At 31.8% G+C, this 27,373-nt stretch overlaps 1 protein-coding gene across 13 annotated transcripts in view; it reads left to right on the top strand.

Annotated features, from left to right (window-relative positions):
• Positions 1 to 27,373, top strand: part of Trpm (transient receptor potential cation channel, subfamily M) — an 888,877-nt gene that overhangs the window by 660,718 nt on the left and 200,786 nt on the right. For all 13 annotated transcript variants that reach the window (XR_011950088.1, XM_072523326.1, XM_072523332.1 and 10 more), the window contains one exon: positions 48 to 210. Coding sequence is in view for 12 of the 13 variants with exons in the window: in XM_072523326.1 (XP_072379427.1) it covers positions 48 to 210 (163 nt within the window). In the remaining variant the exon portion in view is untranslated. The remainder of the gene's footprint in view (positions 1 to 47; positions 211 to 27,373) is intronic.

The following is a 27,373-nucleotide window of genomic DNA, read 5'->3' as shown; positions in this document are numbered from 1 at the left end:
ATCTTGGTTGTAAAACATGTTTATTAACATTATTATAATTGTTTCAGATGTTGCTGTGGAAGAACATTGGAACAACATAAATACGCGACAGATACTCAGCCTCCACAACCTGGGGAACTATGGTATCCGAGCAGATGCACAATTGCAAGTCCCACAGATGCCTACGGGATACTGGAATTTCAGGGAGGACCACACCCTTCCAAAGCTCAAGTAAGATCAATTATAAATAATGATGAATTTCTAATATCTTGCATTAAACATTTCTGATATTTGAATAATGGTCTTATAACTTATGTCTTGTAATATTATAACTTCTTGTGATGATATTGTTTTAATTTTACTAAAAATACAGATTTCCAAAATGTATCTAAATATATTAAGTAAATAGAAAATGAAACAAGTACAAAGATTGGTAAATGGTAAAATATTGTAGGAAAATTAAAATAAAAAAAAATACATATTACTATTAACTATGGAATATGGACCAAAATTAAATCAAATTAAAATAATGAATAAATATATCAATAGGAAAAGTATTTTTGAAGTTTTATAAAGTTTAATATAAAATAAACGGATGCCTGGACTAACGTATTCAGTTATATTTATTTAATCGTGTTTTATTTGTCAGTGTTTCCTTTGTGTGTCACTCTATTTTCAATTTTTATAAACGATACTACGTGTGAAGCTGCCATTGCTTTGAAAATATTGTGTAAGGACAGAAATGTGTTTGACTGAAAAGGCGGAAATATGCGGATACCTTTCAAATTTAAAATAAAAAATCCGCTCATAAATTGTCTATATAAATATTTTTAAATCATGAAAATATATATTGAGATAAATTTACGTACGTGTAACCAATAAAACTTATCCTTAATACACTAAACGGCTGTTGATTATTTACTTTAGAAAGGAACTACAACGTTAAAGGGGATTTATTGTTTCATATAGTCAATGCACCTCAAATATGAAAAAACCGCGGAGTACTACCATTTAAAGGGGTGTTTTTAAGAAAGGGGTGAATTTGTCTATATGCACTAGGGTGCATTTGGGTGAATTCTATGCACTTTTCGTACATATAGATCTTCAGAAAAGTTGTTGAAAATTAAATTTTTTATCAAAATATCACCTCTCGTTAAAAATAATTTTTTTGGCAAAAATATATTCAAAAACCGAAGCAGAAAAAACATGGAACTCACGCGATTTTTTTTATACCCCATAACTTTGTTTCACGATGCTATAGGTATAGGTATTGCTTTACAGAAAAAAAACTTTTATCTTTCCTCTTTAAAATGACATTTAGCAGAAGTCTTAAGGATTTACAGTATTCGAGATACGATTACACTATTTTCGGATATATATATATATCTCTTTTCTACGTTGTTTTAGGTATATACAATTACAATGTTACATTAAATTTAAAGAAAAAATAATTACATTTAGAATGGTCTACTGTGGAGAGCTCTAGAAATAATTTTAAGCAAGATACGGTTCTTCTAAAGTTTTTTTCTATTTACGGTAAAATGCAAAAATTGCGTACGAAAGCTACACTCTTTATCTTTAAAATCCATTTTAATTCTTGTAGATAGGACACTCTGATTAAAAGCTGTCTAATTTTTACCGTCATTGTTCCTGAGAGAACGGTTCATTCTACAGAAAAAGTGCTAATAAATATTTTTGTCATTATCTCAGCTACATTTCTTGTTCGAAACATTTCTTTCTACGACTGCGACTAGAGTATTCTTTTGATGTTTAAAAGTCAATTTATACATAATTTACCCTTATGAGTATATTTTTATACATGGGCGTTTTCTAGACGGGGCCATCCGTGCCCGGCCTGAAATTAATCCCAGACGATATTTTTGTTTTCGGCACTGGCGATGCACGGAAGTGATACGGACCGCTCGGACTTGTTTAACCACACAGGTTTGTGAACGCAAATGTTGCTAAACAGAAAAGTAGAAGATGTGCGGTTAGTATGTTATGGTTTTTTATCTGTATTAAAGAAAAAGAAAAAAGAGTATAAAAATTAATGGGAAAATCCCAGTAGTTGGCTGTATACCATCGTTTAAAAAAACATACAGAAGTTAAATTACTCTGGTAATTATTTTTCCTATAATTGCAATAGTAGTCGGTGCGTTTTAGTTTAGTTTGAGTCTTCTTACAAACTCTCTCTGATGACGGGTAGACCCAGTAACACGTGTCAGGGAGTGGTAAGAGACTCAAATTAAATCGAAACGCAACCGTCTTCGTATATTTATCGTCCTTACTTGACGCAATGAGTACAAGAATGATGGTAATTTATATGGGTAAATTGTTGATGCATAGTGGAATATAAATATTCTCAGCATCGCTCTGAATGGCTTGATTAAGCTTGGGTATACAGTTTACTTTAATTGCTATCGACACATTTAACTTCATCTTTCCTCACTAGAGGTCTCTAGTAGCATACTCTGGTAATTATTTTTCCTATAATTGCCATAGTAGTCGGTGCGTTTTAGTTTAGTTTGAGTATTCTTACAAACTCTCTCTGATGACGGGTAGACCCAGAAACACGTGTCAGGGAGTGGTAAGAGACTCAAATTACATCGAAACGCAACCGTCTTCGTATAGAAGTTAAAACACTTCACCATTGTATTTAGGTATATAAAAACATATAGTTAAAACTTTTACAAGTGTCGTCAAAATTATTTCTTAAATTATATTCCTGTCACCTCAGCCAGTTGGTCTGTGTCGTCTTAACTGACAAGAACCACATGTTAAAAACCGAGCCGAGAGACATGTAGCTCCTTAAGTATTAAATTTATCCATTGTCATCGACCTAGAGTCAACATATAATTTAATTTTGGAAAGATGTAAACCCATATATGGATGTCATAGCCACAAATTTCATTGTTAGCTTCAAGTACATAAGGCACTGAAGATGATCTGATTAGATCGAAAACGTTATGCTGCTACTGTATAAATTTTGACGACACCTGTAAAAGTTTTAACTATATGTTTTTATATACCTAAATACAATGGTACAAGTGTTTTAACTTCTGTATGTTTTTTTTTAAAAGAGTACTGCGACATTCTAAAATACTTAATTAACAAATAAAATTTGTTTTGTCGTCCAATAATTCTCTGTATATTTTGAATTCTCCTTCGGTTTGTCTTTTTTTTTTCAGATAGGATGCACCTTTTCTGCTCTTGCTCTTTCTCTTCATCAAATAATAATGCCATAACGGTGAGATCTTCTCTCCAAGCCGCCACATTTTCAACTCTCTTTTACACAGAAATATGTATTAACGTTTTCCTCTCCATTTGGCCCGGTACACACACTGCTACTACACTGTTGTATCTTAATATAACATTAAAAATACCCGGACTCGGCACTGATAAGGAACGGATATGTCTAAATCGATCTTTAAATGGTAGCACTCGCGGTTTTTGTCATATTTGGGGGTCTATTGACTATACGAAACAATAAAACCCCGTTAACGTTTTAGTATCTTTTAGCTTTATTTTTTGAATATAATCAATAGCCTATACAAGTCACTAAAATACTTTATTGCGATAACTAAATGATAAAGTAGCAACCATTTTACAATCTCAATTGCACAAGGATATAATTTGTCACAGCCGATTGTCAATTCCTTTGATAAACTCGCGCGGGGCAGTAAAAATTAAATAATAGAAATTTAATTGAAGAATTACATTAATGTGTAATAGTTGATGGTGACTTCAACGCTAAAACGGGGAGAAAGCCAGACAAAAACATCACTGGAGAAATTTGGTTTGGAAAACAGGAACGAGAGTGGTGAATCTTTACTTAGTTTCCTGCTGGAAAAAAATGTATTCCAAATAAACACAGCTTCTTCTACAAAAACTAATATCGGAGATGGACGTGACAGAGCCCGAGAGGAAAAACTAGTAACGAGATCGATTTTATGATCACTGACAAGAGGCAAATATTTAGAGTTGTTACTACAGTCCTAAACAAGTTTTTAACAGGTAGCGACCACAGAATGGTAAAATCCTCGATAGATGTAGACCTAGAGAAACAGAGAAACTGTATAATCAAAAAGTAGTCTACTTTACACATTCCTGGACAGAGCCTGATAATATAAATGCATTTGAAGAGCACATCAAGAGCATTCTTGAAAGGAATAAGAATACAGACCAAAATATGACCTGAACCCTGAATGACATTATAATGGAAGCTATAAAGGAAAGCCTGAAAATGCACTGAGAAAAGAAAACCTATAAGGAAAGAATAAGTCCCCCAATACAAGCATTGATGGAAGAGAGAAGAAAAATGCAAAGTAGTAGAGAAGCAAAGCATGAACTTAAAAAGATAAGTAAAAGAATACAAAAATCTGTTGTGACGGACAACCGAAAGCGTAAAAGTACACAAATTCAACAAACGATTGAAGTTAGCAAGAGCTTTAAAATTCTTAGGAGAAAACTAACAAGTTGCGAAAAAGAAATAACGAAATTAAAGGATAAATATGGAAATAGGTGGTGTTGATTTAAATGGATTTATCATTAGAATATTGCTTTATGCTGATGATATGGTGATGTTGCCAAGCAGTCCGAGAGGTTTACAAATTATGGTTAATAAATTAGGTGATTATTGTAGGCTATGGAATTTAAAGATCAACATGAATAAGTAAAAAATTATGGTGTTTAGAAAAGGGGGTGGAGTTATTAAAGAAGAGTGGAAAATAAATAGAGAAATTGTGGAAGTCGTTAATAATTATTGCTATTTGGGAGTGAAATTAACACCGCGGCTATCTTTTAGTGCCAACTTTAACGAAAAACGACGAGAGGCCAGAGCAGCTATATACATGGCTTGACGACAGGTTTTAGTTAAGGCGAATCTTAAACTATTATCTAAGGTGCACATATCTGAAGGGGTAGTCTGATGTATTTTGACTTATGCAGCTCAAGTTTGAGGACTTGCGGAATTTAAGAAAGTTGAGGAGGTAAAAAGGTTTTTTATAAAAAAAAATGTTGAATATTCCTAGGTACTGTCCAAACTACATGTTGGATTTAGAAACGAATCTAGATCATGTGTATCTGTTTACGATGAAATTACATACAAATTATGTCCAGAGAGTGCCAGAGTATGAGGAACGACGCATTCCAAAATTTCTTTTGCAGGAAATGATAAGAGCAAACCTTGGTTGGAGAAGAGATTGTTACTACGTTTAAATCTCGGTTAATAGCTTTACCAAAAAAAAGAAACGCCCATAATTGTGAAGACAACAGGCTAATAAGCCTAATGAGTCATGACATGAAAGTATTTTTAAAAATAATGCATTCAAGGTTATATAAAAAGTGTCAAAAAGCTATCGGCAAAACCCAATTTAGTGTTATAAATGCAATGGATACCATAGAATCAATATACTCTATGCAGTTAAACGCCCAAAAATATTATGATCAACGTAAGGACGTCTTTATGCATTCATAGACTACTAAAAGTGTAGATCCCCAAATTATACAAAACCTGTACTGATATCAATCGGTAAAGCTGAGGACCAATAACTCACTCATCACCTTAAGATAAACTTGAGAAATGCAAATAACAAGCGGAGTACGCCAAGGCTTTATTCCATCTCCTCTACTATTTAGTGTTTATGTGAAGGAAATATTCCAGATAGGGATGCAAAATCAAACAAAAGGAATAAAAATAAATGGAGCAGACATAAATAATATACGCTATGCTGATTATACTGCCGTGCTTACAGATAAGTTGGAGGATTTGCAAGAACTTTTTAATGAAGTTGACAAAATAGGAAAAGAATTTGACCTAAACATCAATATTGACAAAACAAAATGCATGGTCATTAGTAAGCAACAACATAATTAAGCCCAAATATTAGTGGACAGTAAACCATTAGAAAAAGTTGACATTTTCAAATACCTTCGTTGCAGTAAAAATAATAAACTACATAATGATTTAGAAATAAAAATTATATCAGCCATGGCAAGATCTGCAATAATTAAATTTTAAAAATACTTATGCCAGAGGGAGATTTCTCTATAGCCCAGTCTGGTTATACAAAAATCATCGATTTCACGGCAAAATGTTTCGCAGATATCTGAAGCTTTTAAGACATAGGTGGGGGTTACTAGATGACGAATAGATAAAAAGATACTCCTATTTTTACCTTGCGTTTTTTTTAAACAATAATTTATGGTCAGAATTTGATTTTTTATCTATAAGTTTTTTCCCTTATAATTTAAATAAACAATATTTATACCATTTTTTTATATCAAAAATATCTTTACTTTCCCGTTTTTTCAATTAAAATTGATAAATAATTTACGGAGATATTTGCAAAAAAGCAGTTTTTTTGCACTAATTTATAAATTTAATTAATTTTTTTATTAACAAAACAAAATGTTATTAATACATTTCAACATTGAGGAATTACCGTCCTTTAAATTTGTGCGAAATTTCCCCCCGATCGGTCAAACAGTTTAAAAGTTATTCAATTTGTTTATCCCTGGGACTAATTATTTAAACCATTGAACTTGCCCTGTGAATGATGCTAAACACATTTAACAAATTTCATAGGATTCTTTAAGACCTATACTATCTCAGAAGTTAAATGAATATTAGGTTTTCATCGAAATTATTTACAAAATAAACGTTTGAAAAAGGGGTATGTTTTTTACTTATAAATAATTGCAATAACTTCCACATTTTTTAAGCTACAGTCTTGTACGTACAACCATTAGATAGCTGGCAAAAAAATTCACATTTAACAAAAAAATAAACCATTTATGAATAATAGGAACGAAGTTAGCGACAATTTTTTGTTAATTATATCTCCATTGTTTATAAACATTAAGAAGTAAAATTTGCACAAATTTTGAATGAAAATCTAAACTTTATATTGAATTTTATAGCTATAAAATTCATCCAATTTTTCGAAACTTAAACCTTTCGAAACGAAATTACTTTCGAAAGATCGACATAGGAAAGTGGAGGAAAAACTGTTTTAGCTCCTCGCTGCAAAATTTAATATTATGGTTACGGATTTATCATTCAAAAGCTTCAACAGTTCTGTAGGAATTTCATCAGGTCCATTTGCTTTTCCATTTTTAGCGTTTCTTATTGCGTATTCTACTTCTTCTTTCAATATGTCTGGCCCAGTTGCATTGATTATCTGAGTTAAGTTCTATCGTCTTCAAATAATTCATTCAGGTATTCTGTCCATCTTTTTATTTTATTCTCTAGATCTACAATAAGATTTCCATCTTTTTCTTTAAGTTCACCTATTTGGCATTTCTTTATGCTTCCTGTTATCTCTTTTACTTTTCTGTGCATAATGAACGCATCGTACTTTTTCTCATAGGTTTCCATTTCTTCACATTGTTCTTTAATCCACTCCTCTTTGGCTTCTTTTATTCTCTTTTTTATGTGTTTTTTAATTTCTTTGTATTTGTCTGGGTAATTCTTCATCTTTCTTCTTTGTTCCATAAAGTCTAGTATATCTTGTGTCATCCACCCCTTATTCTTTGTTGTTGTTTTTGTAAGATGTTTCTTTCCTGCTGTTTGTATAGCTGTATTTATGTACTTTAATTTTTGGTTAACGTTGTTTGTATCGTTAATTTGTTGCTGCGCTGAACGGAGGTTTTTTATTTATTTCTTCTCCTGTTTCTTGTCGTATATTTTTGTTTCTAAGTTTATTTAAATCTAGGGCCTTTCTGTTGCGTCTTCTAATCTTTTTTGGTCTCGCGTCTATCACAGTAACTACCGGGTTATGATCTGAGGCTATATCACCTCCTGGGTACGTCTTAGTACATTTAACAGCATTATGATACCTCGTTGCTATCATAATGTAGTCTATTTGATTTCTCACTATTTTTTCTTTGGTATGTTGTGGAGATGTCAATGTATATAACCGTCGAGGAGATAATTTGAAAAAGGTATTTGTTATTACGAAGTCTTCACTTTGCCAAAATTGAATCTATCGATCTCCTCTGTCATTTCTGTTTCCAAGCCCATATTTTCCTACTTGTTCTCCTACCTTACCTTGACTCACCTAGGCATTAAGATCGCCCATTAATATGTTAATGTATGGAAAGACTGACTTAATAAGTGAAGACAAACAACCTGCAACAAAAAAGTTCAGACCTGACAGTGAAGTCGAATAAATGAACCAAATTTTAATTTTAAACCAATGTATGTAAAGAAAATAAAAAAAGTAAAGTTCAATAAACATTGCAAAATTTAATAAGGCAAGTGATGAAAAAATCGACTTATTTTATCAAAGCAGTAAGGCAGATTAGGTTAATATTGTATATCATATTTGTAAGAAAAACAGAATAAAAATCAATATTGTTAATTATAAAAATACAAACAATTATAATTAATATAAGGAATATAATAATATGATGTGTAAAAAATTACCTGAAATTTAATTTATAACATATATAAAGACTATTACATCATTGATATAAAATGAAAAAACATATGTTGATTTTCCGGGATTTTCCAACATTTATAGTGGGTGAAAATTATGTCATCATTATTAATACTGCGACAGACTATTCGAGCAAATTAAAAAAAGTAAGTATTTAGGGTGAATTTCAAATGGACTCAATTTTTCCGAGTTTTCCCATATTTTCCGGCCAGTGAAAGCTATGTAGTTATTCATATTTCTACGAGCTACCCCAGAATAAAAAAAGAGGCTTGTAGCTGCAAAGGAAGCCAAGATAATGTAAATTTTTCCTACGTGTTGCAATTTGAAGTTCCGATGCCAAAAAAAAAACGGAGCTGAAACAGATATCCTCTCGACTTTCCTATGTCGATCTTTCGAAAGTACCGTCGTTTCGAAAAATTAGATAAATTTTATAGCTATAAGTTTCAATATAAAGTTTAGATTTTCATTCAAAATTTGTGCAAATTTTACTTCTTAATGTTTATAAACAATGGAGATATGATTTTTTTAAAAATAGTCACTACCTTCGTTCCTATTGGTCATAGGTTTTTTATTTTTTAATGTGAGCTTTTTTACCAGCTATCCAATGGTTGTACGTACAAGTCTGTAGCTTGAAAACTATAGAAGTTATTACAATTGTTTATAAGTAAAAAACATACCCCTTTTTCAAACGTTTATTTTGTAAATAATTTCGATGAAAACTCAATATGCATTTAACTTCTGAGATAGTCTAAGTCTTAAAGAATCCTATGAAATTTGCTGAATATGTCTAGCATTATGCATAGGGCAAGCTCAATAGTTTAAATAATTAGTCTCAGGGATAAACAAATTAGATAACTTATAAAATATTTGACTGATCGGAGGGAAATTTCGCACAAATCTAAAAGATGGTAATTCCTTGATTTTTAAATGTATTAATACCATTTTATTTTGTTAATAAAAAAATTAATAAAGTTTATAAATTAGTGCAAAAAAACTGCTTTTTTGCAAATATCTCTGTAAATTGTTTATCAATTTTATTAAAAAAACGGGAAAATAAAGATATTCTTGACATAAAAAATAAAAAAATGGCATAAATATTGTTTATTTAAAATATAAGGGAAAAAATTTATAGACAAAAAATCAAATTGTGACCATAAATTATTGCTTAAAAAAAAACGCAAGGTAAAACTAGGAGTATCTTTTCATCTATTCATCATCTAGTATCCCCCACCTATGTCTTAAAAGCTGCAGATATCTGCGAAACATTTTTCCACCTTTTTTTTTAACCAGACTGGGCTACTATCTTTACAACTCCGCATGGCAAAATGTTATATCTGGCCCATAATAACATACGGTGCTGAACCATGGTCCCTCTGTTTAAAATAGAATGTTACAAAATATTATTCATTCATTTATTCCTATAGATCTTACTATAATTAAGATAGTAAAATAAAAATTTACATAAATAATGGAAAAATCCCAGTAGTTAGCTGTTAACCATCGTTTAAAAAAAACATACAGAAGTTAAAACACTTCATTATTGTATTTAGGTATTTAGTTTTAACTATATGTTTTTATATACCTAAATACAATGGTGAAGTGTTTTAACTTCTGTATGTTTTTTTAAAAATTTACAAATTTATATCAAATAAAATGACGTAATTTTCGATATACCTTGTAGAAACGGTAAATTATTCGTCCACCCATTACGTGAATCATTTATAGAAACTCTTCCAGAACTAATTCCCTTGCTAAAGAAGACCTTGTCGAAAGCTATCGTCGTTAATAAGGATTAATTCATACCCTAGGGAACCCTATGAAGCACTTGAATATGTCACTTGATCCTCAGAGACGTTCATTCGCGTTAAATGATATTTTCAACCCGGAATTTCAGATTCACCATTCTCCTGCATTTATGCTATTGCGTTGGTGTCAGATTTAGTTTTTACGGTCTAGACCTTAGTAAAATTTGAACCGAAAGTTGTCTTCTTGCAGTATTTAAATTTTACACTTAAATTTTACAGTTGAATTTTACATGCATCTGTGATTTACAAAAAAATTTAATTGTTCAACCTCTGATAACTGAATGTACTATATTTAGTACGAAGGGTCCAGGGGAAAATCATGATAAGCGCCAATTTATTAATTTTAATGTTTAACAAAATTATAGTATGTCTAACTGGTCCCTGCAAAATGTATTAACTTATACAGGGAAATAAGTTGGTAAATACCACGATTATGCCTATTAAAAATATACATACATGGAAAAAACCTGATAACCACCAGTCGTCCAGGGAAATAACTTCAAGTCATTTGGTTGCGTAAATTTTTTTGTGGGTCTTGTGGAGGCCAAAACAAGAACGTAACTATTTCGGTTTCTCTATCCTTTGGTTCGCATTCAAAAGAGATGTACGTCCATTACAATCACTTTTCCAGTAAGAGGCCACACTTATTTGGAGTGTGATAATTATACATGATTTATCAACTACAAAGCAGCAGCTGAGGTCCCAGATGATTGAATGGATATTTTTAAGCATTCGCGAAATAAACCAGCCCCTTTACACGTTGAAAAGGTGAACCAAGATATGATTAAAAACTGGACCAATCATTTCGATAAGCTTTATAACAAAAAATTAACGTTTGCCTCTAGACCCGTAACAGACCCGTAAGGAAATAACAATTTTAGAACTGCACTCTACACTAATTAGCTACAGAACCGCTTACAATGGTGCATGGTTATAAGCACCAGTGTTCCAACCAAAAGAGACAACCGACGACGAAACTGTAACTTGGAAAATTTATATCAGAGCAGACGTACGACGGTAAAATTTTATTGATTTCTACACGATCATTTACTTTTTACTGTTTGTTTCTTTTACAGGATTACTACTAATATCTTCCGATAAGTATAAGGATATACGAGCCTCAAGGTCTGTTGTTGTTCTTTATCCCCAGCTCAACTTTTTCAAAGTTTAGTATTTATTTCATTTCCTATTAAGATAATTACAGAACCTCAAGGTTTGTTGTAGTTCTTTATCCCCAGCTCAACTTTTCCAAAGTTTAGTATTTATTTCATTTCCTATTAAGATAATTACGGAGCCTCAAGGTCTGTTGTAGTTCTTTATTCCCAGCTCAACTTTTCCAAAATTAGTGTTTATTTCATTTCCTATTAAGATAATTACAGAGCCTCAAGGTCTGCTGTAGTTCTTTATCCCCAGCTCAACTTTTCCAAAGTTTAGTATTTATTTCATTTCCTATTAAGATAATTAGTAAACCTAGAAACCGTAATTATTACAAATTAGTATAGCAGTTTTCATATTACTATTGAAGCTTTTTTTCGCTCTCCTGTAAAATTAGCAAAAAGGCGCTTATCGTGTTTTTCCTCTGGATCCTTTATATACAGTAATTAAATATACTGATGGCCAAAAAAAAATGCAAAACTTTGTATACGGTTATTTATTTGGATCAAAAGTATTTCTTTGTAAATCTTGTCTAAAAATATATGTGTGCTAAAGTTTTTACTTCTCTATATTTTCTTGAACTGAATTTTTTTTTCTTTTTTTTTTGTCTCAAACATAAAAAACATAAGAAAGGTTATTCATGTGTATTTAACTTTAGTTTATTTGTAATTTTTACTCATGTTGGATTTTCCAAAAAATTTAAAATGTCAAGAGTTCGTGGTTTTCGGCAATTTCGTCATATAAGGGACTTCGTAAAAAACGTATTGTAGACATGAAAGCACCCCAGTTTACAGAAAATTTCACGAAGAGTTGAAGCTAATCCGTCAAGGATGTTTAGAGTTTGGAGGAGATGGTCCGATGATTACTTACCGGACTAATACTGCAAGACCGTGATTTTTGTCATCTAAGACCTCTTGCTTTCATAAATAGACGAGACAGTGTACATCAAGTAAGAGATGATTTAGTTACAGTTACAGGAAGAGTGGTCTCAAGAAGAGCAGTTAATCAAATATTACTTGGAATGTGGACCATATTGTGTTTATATGGGATTAGATGAGATGGGATTAGTTGGAAATTATATTTTATGATTGTTGTATGACGTTTCTATTTCCACCCCGGAAATCGTTTTCAAAAAATATTGTTTCAAACAAGATTACAGCTGGGTGAGATGGAACCGTCTCACCCAGCAGGTCTATCTGACGAGTTAAAAATAGCGAAATACGTGTCATAGAATTACTGGTTAAACGGGATATGAATATTCCTTTGCATATATTGTTTACACATCATATATTAAAAAGATCTAAAAAACGTCGATCTATAAGTTTAATGTTCTACATTCTACAACAAAATTTCATTATAAAAGATGATACACATTAAGATGATGAGGTCATCGGCTCTTTTTTTAAAATGTAACACCCTGTATTTTATGAAATTTTTAGATAGATAAAAATTAGCTGATTCCAAAAAGTATAATACTCGGGGTCTAATGGATATAATTTGAAAAATATGCGCTTAGAAAATAAATTATTTATTATCAATTGCAAAAAGTGGCCTATTACTAGTTTTTAGTGACATGTAATTATTTTTAGTAACGTTCAATAACAATTAAGTAGTACAATAATTGTATTAATTCGTGAATGTTCTCTATTATTGCTTAGAATTAATTTGAAGTAGAAATGAATTTGAATGTCAAGCAAAGAATTGAAATACTCATGATGATTGGGTATGGAGACAAATCGTGAACTCAGATGGAATGATAAATATACAGAAAGACCCATAACGCAGTCAACAGTAAGTAAGATTGAAAATAAATTACTATTTAAATGGGAATAAGCCACAATTAAAGGTTAAATTACGTTTATTGACGTTTCAATTTCCACTTCGGAAATCGTTCTCAAAATACAAACATTAGTAAATTAAACAAATTTTTGTTTTTCTGTTATTTAGTGAAAAATTCTTCTAATAATTGAATTTTATCTGACTCATTTTTATTGACAATTCAGACATACATTATACATTTTAAAATTGCCAATATTGTTGAGTTGCGCTCCTGGAACGACTTTACTTATAAGATAGTTCATTCGATTACATGAAATCAACTTTAACTTGAGAATATCCATCAGAAAAGGTCATAGCATGTAATTCGTCTTTAAATGCCATTATGACAGTAAAATTCTCCTGTTAGTGATTCCATAATAAACTATGAGGGAAAAACCAGGAAAAAAAACCTCATAATACTATGACATGGTAAGTATTTGGTCGTGCATTTAGTTTACCTTCAATAAACACCAAATTCTGATTTTATGTTTGTTTTTTAAAAAACATAAATGATGTATGCTCTATATGTTACTGACTTACTAATAATGGTATTTTCCTTTTAATAATTTCCTCTTTCAATATGGGTAACCAGATCCTACTACATTCTGCCGAGTAATTTGCGACACAATTGGTCTCATTTAGCATAATTGATTGAAAAGAAATTTAGAGAAACTGGTATGGTTGAAAATGCACGCAAATCAGGTCGTCCCTCTGTAAATTGTGATACAACATTAGATGTTCTACTTGCTTTTGAAGAAGATGCGCACACTTCGAAAGTTAGTCGTGATCTCTATGTTTGCAAAACAACGGTACACAAAGTGATAAAACTTAAAAAATGGCCCCCCTTTAGATGCACACGTGTACAGGAATTAAACGAGGATGATCCAGATAAAAGAATACAATTTTGCGGAACAATGATGGATAACTGCCACCGAAACCCTCTCTTGGTTCAAAATATTATTTTTTCTGATGAGGCTACATTCACATTAAATGGCGAGGTCAACCGTCATAATTGTAGATACTGGTCAAAAGAAAACCCCAACTGGATGCGGGAACATACACAATACCCGCAAAAGGTAAACGTATGGGCTGGCATTGTAAGAAATAGAATCATCGGTCCCTACTTTTTCGAAGGTAATTTAAACGGACCAGCATATCTTCAGTTTTTAAGAGGGTAACTTCTACCTACTTTAGTTAATTTATTTCCCAGTAGAATTAATCCTGGAGGTTTTGATGAAAGTTTATGGTTGCAACAAAATGGTGCGCCTCCGCATTATGCTGCAGATGTTATAAGGTACCTAAACGAAATTTTTCCGAACAGGTGGATTGGAAGACGTGGACATATTGAATGGCCAGCGAGGTCGCCAGACCTCAATCCTTTGGATTATTTTATGTGGGGTCATTTGAAGAATGTTTTTATAAAACGAAACTTGCAAATATAAAAGACTTAAAAACAAGAATTCGTGAAGAAATAATCAATATTTCTCAAGAAACCAAAAAACCATAAACAAGGTTCTACAAGAATTTGTACAACATTTGGGTCACTGTCAAATACAACAAGGGCTACAATTCGAACATTTAAGATAAACTCATGTATTAATTACTGGATTACTTTTAAGTTATTTATTATAATTTATTTATAATTTATTAATATTAGAAATCAATAAAAATTAATTTTCTAAGCTCATATCTTTGCTCATAAGTGCAAGCCCATTGCACCTTTTACTTCTTGTCTCCACGATCTTCTTGGTCTTCCCTTTTTCCTGCGGTTGGTGGGGATCCACTGTAACATTCTCTTTGGCCATCGTTGATCATTCATCCTTTCTACATGGCCATACCATTTCAGCCTTTTGCATTCTATAGTTTCCAGGACGTCAATCTCTATGCCCATACGCTCTCTGATTTCAGTATTCCTTACTCTATCTCTTCTAGTGAGTTGGCAACATCTTCTCCAATAATTTATTTCCATTGCTTTTATTTTGGATGCTTTCCAAAAAAAATATTTTATTTATTACCCAAAGCTCTGAATCATATGTAGCAATGCTTTCTATGATACTTTTGTATATCCTAATTTTTGTGTTTTGGGTGATGTGGTTATTCCAAAGTATACTATTCAGTTGACGTATTGCTGAATTTCCTTGACCAATTCTAGTAGCTATTTCTTTTGTATTCCGACCATTGTTTGTAATGTTTACACCAAGATATTTATAGCTATCAGTATTTTGAATTTGTTTGCTTCCTAGTTCTAAGTGCTTTCCTTCACCTCCCACTACTACGTACTCTGTTTTTGATGGATTAATTGATAAGCCCCACTTAGTATATTCTTCATCTATTTTTCGTAACATGTAGTGGATATTATCTTGATCTTCTGCAAGTATTACTTGGTCATCAGCAAAATGCAAGCTGTACAGTGTATGGTCTCCAATTTTAATACCCATAGGTTCACATTTTCTTTTCCAAATATCCAAAACCCCCTCCAAATAAATCTTAAAGGGTGTAGGTGCAATGCAGCAGCCTTGGCGAAGTCCTTTGGTCACTTTTATCTTTCTTGTCACTTTTCAGAGGTCATATCTTTCAGGTGAAAAATATCAGGTGCCATCTAGTGTCCTAGTATGCCATTGTAGTAGTTTTGCTTTTATTTAAACCATCTTTGCGTTACTTCAACATCGTACAAAGTTATCGTTATTGACTTATAGTTTGCATGTGAACTGTAGATGAGGATCAAAGTTGTTGAACACTTATAAGGTGTCCGAGGTCTTAGATAAGATCATCTACATACCGTTTAACAAAAAGGATTTGAGAAAAACAAAATTTTGCTAACACAGGTATTATGAAAGAACCCGTAGCTGTTGTTCTGAAGCAGTTTTCGTCTGGAATTTTAATATTATTTACTATCGTTAATGTAAATTAACCACAATTTCAGATAAAAATATGTTTAGTGGGTTAAAACTAGAAAAAAAAAATAAAAAACCCCATTCAGGTATACCGGGTACTTAAAAATACTAGGTAGCATTGAAAATTAGAAAGTTTGTATCATACACCAGTTTTAACATGTCATCTAAGACTTCTTATGAAACGGGAGTTTATGATTATATAAAACTCTCATGTTTATTAAGGAAGGTTATAATGTTGAATAGAAGTAAATTGGTAAAAAGAGAAGCGACATCAAAACTAATCAATATATGACCTTCAATTACTTTTCATTTCATGAAAATCATTCATGAAATCACTAAAATGAAAGGTATCCACAATAGTAAATTCATTATTATATTTGTATGCTTTAAATAAAATATTTGTTAATGTTGGGTGCAATAATAGAAGACACAGTAGGTCTCATGCACAACTTAGGTTTGTCAATTTTAGGTAAGCAGTGCAACCTTGGAGCATAACCATTATAGTTATGTAAACGCTTGGCTATGCGTCATCAATGTCATTATTATTCTTTAAAAAAGTAATGTATTCATTATTTTTTGGGAACACTGAACTTGTTTCTTTTAATCGTGAAATTTTTCAGCGCATCGACTTTACTGCTCGAGCGTTACACCTTATTTCGCAATAAACTAAATTCAGCGTATTCTTCATTAGTAAAAACCATTTTTGTTGAATTGAAATTATTGTGTTTAAATGCCACAAAGTAAAAACTGAAAGAGAAACTTCACGAACTGACAAGAGTTTGACAGTGAAAAACCTAGGTTATAGTTCTGTTGACAGTTCAAAGTCTACTAGTGCAAAAAATATTAATTTAACTTTCATGACGAAAAAACGAAAAATTTTCAAATCGATAAAAACATTCTGGAGGTATTAAAAAAAACCTAATTACAAGCAGTGATCTTTAAAGAGCTCTAGCTCCCTTAGGAAGCATTTTCGAACTATGTAAATTGGGTTAAATTGTCTTAAAATTGTCTGAGGAATCTCCGGTCTTCGTTTGTCAGGAGAGTTTCTGGACACCCTATTTATGCAAAGAACCAGCGGACGGACTATAAATACGTTTTGAATAAAACTACGTATTTTTAAATTTTTACGAGATGTACTACTTAATATATAAACACTAGGTGTATTAAAAATAGAGGATTGATAAGATCTAATTTATAAACAGAAGCTGCAAATTCAAATTGCAAAAGATGTTTAAAAAAAGTATGATCAAGTGGGAAAAGTTTGAGTTGATAAATAATGCTATTGTGAATGTTAGCTGGGCATTTCATAACATAACTTAAGCTCTCTTTTTGCTAAACCCTCTTGTGCACGTTCCGACTTTATACCAATTATGCACAGTTAAGGTACCCTTGTACCTAACTTGTAAAATGTGCCTAAAATTGAGTAAAAAACGTATTTAATGTATGTTATATTATAAAATCGATTTCTTAATTAATAATCGCTTATTAAGCTGTATTTAATTACGCTTATCTTCAAACAAATTCATACTATTTGTCTAATGGTAGGCGGTTGTCATATTGTGATCAACTTTTAGTATAATTAGTTTGGTCAAAGTAAATATTCGGTCTTGGATTTATTAGTTGTTGTTGTATTGTTGTAATAAGTAGTAAAGATCGATTTGTTTATTTGTATTTAGACTCACGTACGAGCAACAAAAGACATATTTACCATTCATGCATGAAGAAGTATTGAGTAGTGAAGAGGAAGGTTTGAGTGAAAACAATGACAAATGAATTTCACCCCAGACAACAGGCGATTTATCTGCTTTTTCGTATGTTATAGATATGGATGGTGACATAGATGGTAAAATAGAATTAGAGGAAAATTCTTCGAAAAAAGAATATAAATTCGGTGGAAACAACACTGCTGCTGATGATGCAAATGTTGCAAGTGAAAAAAAAAATGTCAGGTGTTGGTAGTCGTACTTAATAGCACAATATTGTTTATTAAAAACCGGCTTCTGTTTCATTTTAAATTAATTCTCTGCGAAGAAATGGTGGATATTATTGTGCGAGAAATCAACAGAAAATCGTTTCTTTTAAAAACGGATTGAAGAGAATACAAACAAACCCAGTAAAACATTTTGACGTTTGAGTACTCAATAACTGTATGCATACATTGGTATCCTTATTTATAACTATGGGTAAACAACATACAATAATCAGCACCTTAAAGTTTTATGGAAGACGTATTTGCATCCATTATATCGAACTACAATGGGAATAAACCGAATTCCGTAGGTTCACTGAAGCAAACCAAGTCCTACGTTCCAAAGGATATGAAGGAAAACAAACATAATGAAGAACACTCCTCCATATTTTGTTTTGGTGAGGATAAAAAAGTAGCTCTTTGCTTCTATGTCCCAAATAAAGAACGTATTGTTACTGTACTTTCAATAATGTACAATGCTACTACAATGATACTAAAAAAGGAGTAGACAATATGGACAAAATAGTTACCCATTACACAACCAAAAGAAAGACCCTTCGTTGGCCTCAACCGTTTTTCATTAAGCTAGTTGTAGCTGCCTTAGCAGTTTATATAATTTATTCTGAAAAATATTCCACAACGCGCAAATCAGCGCACAGTCGACGAACTTTTCTTTCTGATCTGGAAAAACAACTATCTATGCCTGAAGCTGAAATGCCCTCAAAAAGTTTTTGTAACATTTTGCTACAAGATCTGGAATAGAGGCTTTCTAGGACATCAGATTGCCATTCCTAGATAGACACAAAAGTGTTGTGAATTTTGTAAACGAGCTATCTGTAACGAGCATTCTGTACAATAACAAAATATTGCCTTTGTAATTTGTAAGCCGATTTATCTCTACAAAAACCTATTTTTTTTATAAAGTAATCGATGTTTATGTTGCTCTTTTACTTGGTTATTTCGTATTGTCATTTTTAAAGATAAATGTATAAAAAAAATATACAGGTACCACGGTACCTTGGCTATGTGTTTAAGGTATAAATTTCTGTTTCGAACTAAAACTCTTTTTTTAGTGACTTTTAGTGTTATTTATATCATCTAGTTATTAACTTAAAATAGATTGATTTAGAATAAAAAAAAGTTTCATTAATATACCTTAAGGCGAAGTAGTAAACAAACGAGCAAGAAGTTGCAAAAGGTACCCGGATACCTTACTGTGTACATAAGGGTTAAATTTCGTGATAGCTGTTCTGGTAGTGACAGGACTCTATATACTTTATTTTTAGAGTCGCGATTATTGTCATTTAGTAGGCCCATTCACCAAAAATTTAACTTGATACTCTGCAATATTCATTAGAATAATAATTTTATACGTAAAATATGACAACCCTGTTCTCACCGTTCGTAGTTTATTTTCTGGCGTAATTCAGTAAGGTTGTTATAATATTCACAAGAAAATAAAAAAATAAATTGGACTTTATCACCAACAGTTGTCGTGCTCAAACCTCAATTAGTTAAAGTAAAAAGGCTGCATAGTTCTGGGAATAACGCAGATCCACATTCTGAAATATTCAAATTGAGTTATGAATAAAGTAGAAGTGGGTAAATAGATTTGCAAAATGATGTCTATGTTTTATTTTTAATTATGAAACAACCAATAGGGTAACTTCTTCCTTATAATGGAATTGGACTATACAGTAGTTGTCCCGCTATAAAACAAATATGAAGCAAGTAATTAATTCTGGAGTTAATTTTATTGTGAACATAAGTCATTTTAACTCAAAAGCGTGTTGTAGAGTAAAGAGACCCGTGTTGATTAGGTTAAAGCAAAAATGGCCTAAAGGCTAATGGTTCGCAATGGAGAATTGAATGTTACGGATTGGGTTAAAATATGCAGTTCTCAAGAGTATAGATGTAATGTACTTACGGTCTATAAGGACACTGTTTTATCGAAGAAATGAACTGCGCAAGAACATTTAAGTCGCTAGTAAACCTAACAGCGGTTTACAAAAGTTGTCGTTTCATATGTTTAGAACGTTAAGAAAAATTGAGTTCAAATTATTTAAAAGAAGACAGAACAGCACGATTATGTGTAAGAATAAAATTATTTAGAATAACATCTTTAACCTCTTGACGTTGAATATGCAAGAACCATCTTAACATATGCTCACTCATTTTGGTATCAATTGATGCCACCCTTAGACTTCCCCTAATATACTCATTCTTAATATTGTTTTGAAGCTAGTTTCTTGAGGCATTTTAATGCAATTTACTATTTTAATTGGGAATAAGCCACAAATTTAATTTAAAATAAGTTTGTTTTGACGTTTCGATTTCCACTTCGGAAATCATTCTCAAAATTCATAACATTAATAAATTAAACAAATTTTGTTTTTGTTGCTTGATAAAAAATTATTATAATAATTTAAATAATAATAATTTTAATTAATTTTAAAGTAGATTGCTTTAAAATTATATTGGCAATATTTTTAAGTGGCGTTTCTAAAACGACTTTATTATTATGTAACTTATATATATATATATATATATATATATATATATATATATATATATATATATATATATATATATATATATATATATATAACTTAAAAGCACCCGTCAAAAAATCCAGGAAAAAAATTTAATTTCTCTAATTATGTTAAATGAAACCAATAGCGTCTCAAATTTGTTGGCAGAAGACAGTAGGATCTGGCGACTCATGTTAAAGGAGAAAATTAGTAGAAAGAAAATACAACTTTAAGTAAGCCAATAACCTTGCTTGAACAAGTATGTCGTTTAATATTTTGGGGATGACCATTACTCTTACTATATCCGTTAGCTTAACTGGTTCTGACAAACTCTCCATCAAAAAGCTGTCAAAGTACATTTTCTACTACGAGCCCTAACAACAATAAAATGAAACAAATTAAAATATACAGTGCTAGTCAAAAGTCCGTCACCCACTCGTATCTTTTGAACGGTTATACTTATAATAGTGAAATTTGGATGGAGGTAATAAACAGACGTAGCCTTCTTAACTAGTCATAAATGGTGACAGATACTTTTAAATGGGACCTTATGGCAAGTGATAGTTCGTTTGAAAGGTATTGAAAATACCTATTCAGTCATAATAATTGTGTTTGAGTTTAAGCTCATTTTGATGAATAAATTAAATAAATACTACAATTGGAGCTTCTCATTTAATTAATAAATATTTAACAAGCAGTTCTTATAGTAAGTGTTCAAAATGTGGTCCATCTACTTCCTGATAGTAATGCATCCTATTTCTAAGCTCTTGCCATACTCGTTTAAATGTGTCGGGAGAAATTGCCCTGCATTCTTCAGCAATTCGTTGTTTTAAAATGTCAATACTGTCGGCTAGGTAGGTAGCGTAAACTTTTGATTTCAAGTATCTCCACAGAAGAAAATTGTAATGGTGTGAGATCCGGTGGCTGGTGAGTGCGCTGGCCATTCTATCGTACCTCGTCATCTAATCCATCTACCACGATATTCCTCATCTAGGTAACGTCTTACTGCACCATAATGGTGTACAGAAGCACCATCTTGTTGAAACATTTTTCCCAGTTGTCGAATTCATCTGCATTATCCTCCAGAATTTCAAGTATTAACGGTTCAATTATATTTTGTAACATCTCCAGATACACTTCACCGGTTAAGTTAGTATTGAGAAAAATAGGCCCAACTATGTAGATTCTCAAAATATCAGCCCAAACATTTTTTTTTTGTAATTGAGTATGTATTTCACGAAAAACGTGAGGATTTGTGTCACTCCAATCCCTCACATTGTGTGTGTTAACATTTCCATTGAGAGGAAAAGTACTTTCGTCACTAAAACAAATTGTTTTTATTTAATCGGGCGGTTGGTTAATTTTATTGGACATATTTTCACAAAATTCTAGTCTTCGGTCGGAGTCATCATCTGAAAGTTGATGCACAATTTTTAATTTGTATGGATGAAATTTGTTTTCAGCCAACACTCGGTGTACTGTCTTTTGGCTGATTCCATAGATAATTGCAACTTGGGCTGAAGAAGTAGGGTTCACTACCATTTCTGAAATTATGTCAATTTTTTTGTCATCACCAATTGTTGGTCGACCAGACCGTTTGACATCTTGAACACTACCTGATTCTTTAATTTTCCGAAGAAGCTTCGTCAAATAAGCTCTCGATATAGGCCGATCGGGGTAGCTCTCATTAAAAAGGCGTTCCGCTGCATGAAAATTATTTCCAAATTCACTAATTATTAACACAGTTTCTACTTTGTCGGCTACAGTACGTACCACTCTGGCTTTGTAATAAATTTAAACGTCTCGATAAACAATAATTTTAAACTAAATAGTAACTAAGAACAACTAACTAAAAACAACTTGACTAAACTTCAGTTCTCTTTCTCTGATTTCTTTATCAACTCCTTCTCTCCAACTTCTTCTAGGCCTTCCTGGTCTCCGCCTACCTCTTGGTTGCCATTCAAGAATTTGTCTTGGTATTCTATTCTCCGGCATTCTCCTTACGTGTCCGTACCATCTGAGTTGTGTCGTTTTGATGTCATCAACAATATTACGTGTAACCCCCATGATTTCTCGGACTCTCTCGTTTGTTATTCTGTCGCGTCTGGAGATTCCCGCCGAGCGGCGCCAGAAGTCCATTGCTGTTGCTCTAAGCATTTTCTCTGTTCTGTCTTTTAGGGGCCACACTTCGCATCCATATGTTGTGATACTTTTTATTATGGTGTTTTATATTCTTCTTTTATTTTCTTTAAAGATGTTTTTATCCCACAGTACGCTGTTCAGTAAGGCTATGCCTTTCCTTCCCTGTGTATTTCGTTCCTTAATGGCTGCATCTAATTTTCCGTCCTAAGTGATCTTTACTCCTAGGTATTTGTAGTCATCACATAGTTTGATCTCTTGATTTTCCTCTACGAGAAGGTTATGTTGATCTCCTCCGATACTCATGTACTCAGTTTTTTCCATATTCACTTCCAAACCCCACTCTGTAAACTCTTCTAATAGTTTTCGCATCATGTAACTAAGGTCTTCAGAGTCCTGTGCGATGATGACCTGGTCATCCGCAAATCACAGAGTGTACAAAGTTAAGTCTATTAGTGGTATGCCCATATTCGTACATTTTTTTGATTGCTGCTTCGAGGTATATTTTGAATAATGTTGGGGATATACAGCATCCTTGTCTTAGTCCTGTAGTCACTTTGAATCCCGGTGTTATCAGATTTACTGTTTTAATTTTTGTTGTTTGTTGGTAGTACGTTTTTACTGCTTCAATCAATTCTATATTTATAATTGTTTTCCCCAGTGCCTCCCATAATTTATTAAGCGGGATACTATCATATGCTTTCCTAAGGTCTACGAACGTCAGTAATAGAGAAGACATGGTCTATTGTAGATCGACCTGCACGAAAACCAGCCGAACTTGACTAAACTTAAATTGACTAAACTAAGCAGAAACAGAAACTAAATATTCAGGTATAAACGCGTTTGCAAACTAAAAATAACTACAGAATTGACTAAACTAAGCAGAAACAGAAACTAAATATTCAGGTATAAACGCTTTCGCAAACTAAAAATAACTAGATAATTGACAAACGTTAACTTTCTTGACAAATAACCAAAGGCGGACGTTAGAATTTTTATTAATTAAATGCCAAACTAGAATTTAAGTATTTATTTAATTTATTCGTCAAAATCGTCTTAAATCCAAACAAAATTAGTATGATTGAATAGGTATATTAAAATAATTGTAGTTTTTCATTTAATTAATAAATATTCTAACTTTCGCCTCTGGTTAAATGTCAAAAAAGTTGACGTTGACATAAAGACAATTAGAGAATTGAAAAATGTCAACTGTTTGACAAGTAACCAGAGGCGGAGGTTTTAATATTTATTAATTAAATGCGAAACTACAATTTTAGTATTTATTTAATTTATTCCTCAAAATGAACTTAAACTCAAATAAAATTAGTATGGTTGAATAGGTATTTTCAATACATTTTAAATGAGGTATCACTTGCCATAAGGTCTTATTAAAAATTATCTTTCACAGTGGCGCTGTAACATCATCTGTCACTATTACGTTACCTGTTATGACTAGTTAAGAAGGCTACGTCTGTTTATTACCTCCCTCCAAATTTCACTATTATAAGTATAACCGTTCAAAAGATACGAGGGGGAACGGACTTTTGACTAGCACTGTATAACAAATTCAGGTGTTTGACTGCTGATTTATTATTATTTTTTAATAATTATGATAATAATACTAAATAACTAATTATTTAAATAATAAATAATCACAAAACGAAATTAATATTTTTTATTCAGCTCACATAAACCTGATAAGGTCATAAGGATAATCAAAATAGGTAAAAATTAGTGTTAACTAAATACACTATAGACTCCAACACACGTCACTATGTTTTCTAGAGTAAATTGATTGTTAAATTGAGTGAATTGCTGTATTATTTCAATAAAATCTTACGTGATATCTCTACAATTTTAAAAATTAGTGAGTTGGGGATTAAAAATTATTGACACAATACAATAATCCGTGAAGAGGCAGATCAACTTAATATTCCTAAAACTACAGTATGGAATATAATTAAGCATTATGGGGAAACAGGAAGTATCTTAGATAAAAAAAAAAGGTAAAAGCCCTGGTTGTCCAAAACTAGGTTCTGCTAGAAATAGAAGAATTAGTAAAATTGTGCAAAAAAACTCAAAGGAATACTCTAAGTGAAGTTACAGCTAAATGGAATCATGAAACTGGATAAAATTTGTTAAGGAAATGTTCTTTTAATTGTATATATAAATCTGGATTAAAGTTTTATAAGGTTGAACTACAGGTAAAAATTTAAAATTATATTCGTAGTTTAAAAAAATATAATTTATTAGGCAAAGGAAAAGCCTCTGTTAACAGTAAAAGAACACCAAGGCTTATGTGAGCAAAATCTAAAATTCAATTTCAAAATTCGACGTATGTGTCGGTTATTAACGCAAACTAGTTATTCGCACGAAGAATAAGGCTTTTTAAAAGAGACTGTAAAATTTCCAAAATGAGTGATGATTTGCGGTAGTATGGCAGTTTTGGGGTTAGGATGTTTTGAATTTATTGAGCGTATCGTAAATGCTGCGAAATATCAACAAATATTTCAAAATTACCTACTGTGGAGCATAGTCAAATTAAATGTTGGCTACAATTATATTTCTTAGCAGTGCAGAATGCCCTGTCATACAACCAGAACCACAAAAAACTTTAAAAACCACAATATAAACGTCCTGTCTGGGCCTTCTAACAGTCCTGACTTAAATGTTATTGAAACAGTATGGCATCAAATAAAACAGATAGTAGGAAACAACCCACAACGGACATTGCATGAATTTAAAGCCAAAATAGCACAGATATGAAATGTATGTACCTTAGTCGAGTTAATGTCCAACTGAATTCGAGCGATCATAAAGTCTAAGGGCAGGTTCACAGGACAAGCGCTTAACTCGCGTTTTGATAACGCGCGTTTATAACTGCATACATTCAGGTCGAACACGTGCTAACGCGCATTTTAATAAAGCGCGCATATAATGCTGCGCCGCCGTTCACCTGATGGCAGCGGGGTCAACGCGCGCTTGAAGATCATTGGTTTCCTGTGTTACCGTCTAGTTAAACTTGCGCTTTTGACGCAGATAGACTTATTTAAAAGCTGGAGAATGAATATCTTCATAATGGTAGTCATCCCTCATCTTGATATCATTGTGTATTATACATATCGATTTTAAGATCTTTTTTTACAAAAAAAAAGATGTTGTTAACATCTAACGGCCTATGTAAAATACGTCATTTATTGCACATTATGTCAAAAGTACATCCGACATACCGGCGTGCTAATGTCAAACGGTGAATAAATATTTTTTAGCATTTAGCAAGTTAGTGATTTTCCCCATAAGGCAGTATTAAATTCTCCATCATGCCAAAAGCTTAATCAACCACTATCACGTATGGCAACACTGTTGGTATATTTTATATTAACAATGCCTTTGGCTCAAACAGGTCTTAATGACCCTTCTGTCAGCTTTTTTTACAATGAAGAATTTTTGAATATACCTGTCACCCTTTTTACCATAGGCACCTACGTCAACCTACACAAAACAAGAGTGTTTATCCACTAGTACCAATAAAATTATTGAAAAATAATTTTTGTAACTATAATTCACTGATCCAGTGTATTCGGACTGGATTAACTGTATATGTTTAAATCACCATTAAAACTGTTTCTACCTCCATCTTCGACAAATGTAAAACTCAAACTGAACCGCGCATTTAACGCCGAACAAGCGCGCACCATGTGAACACTATACAAAAATTTACGCGCGTTGAACGCACGTTAAGCGCTTGTCATGTGAACCCGCTATAAGGGCGATGCTGCTCCGCTTTAAAAATGGATATTCGGTCTATGTCCCAATACTTAGTTGCAAACAAAATAAACAATTTTTTATTATTAATTAGTTCTCTTAGAGTAAGTATGTTGCCTATATTACTATATTATTAGTAATTAACTAATTACACAATGTTACCTTACAAAACATTATTAGAGAAAATGAATTGTTAATTATCTGAATTAGGCATGTATTTTGGTTTGTCCCAATATATAGTTGATTAGAATTCGTATATTATATATATATATATATATATATATATATATATATATATATATATTGTTATGATATGTAAAATCGAGAAAAATATTGGTTTGTTTAAAAATATTTCAAAATTCAATAACATTAAAATAATTCAGATAAGTAGGATAATATCCAACAAACATTTCGAAGAAGGAGAGTTATTAATTTCTTGAATTACCTGTACTAAACAAAATGTAAGCTTTGCATAAATTATTTCTTTGTTATACTTGAGTGACCCGCATAATTTTAAGTGAAATCCCAAAGACAATTGAAATACATTAATGCAGTGATTAAAGACAATAGAAGGGATTATAGAAAGAGGTTTTTGTTAGTTTTTAAGAATTATAGAAAAATATTATTTGTAAATAAGTTTTAGGAAATTTATAATTATAGGTAAAAATTTGTTTGTTATCGAAATGAAAAAATGGGGGAATTGTGACGAGTTTTGATTGGCGGAGATTGAAAAAGGTGGGATAAGTATGTAGGAAAAAGTTTAGCGAGATTGAGCAGAGAGAAGAGAGGATCAGTTCGTTTTCCAAATCTGTAAGAGGAACAGTGATTGTTCTCTGGTGGTTCCTGAAATGTAGCAAGCAGTAGTGTTGAATGTTAG

This window comes from Diabrotica undecimpunctata, chromosome 2 (genome assembly GCF_040954645.1).
Source record: "Diabrotica undecimpunctata isolate CICGRU chromosome 2, icDiaUnde3, whole genome shotgun sequence".
Taxonomy (NCBI): Eukaryota; Metazoa; Arthropoda; class Insecta; order Coleoptera; family Chrysomelidae; genus Diabrotica; species Diabrotica undecimpunctata.
This window is presented reverse-complemented; position numbering and strand designations above follow the sequence as displayed.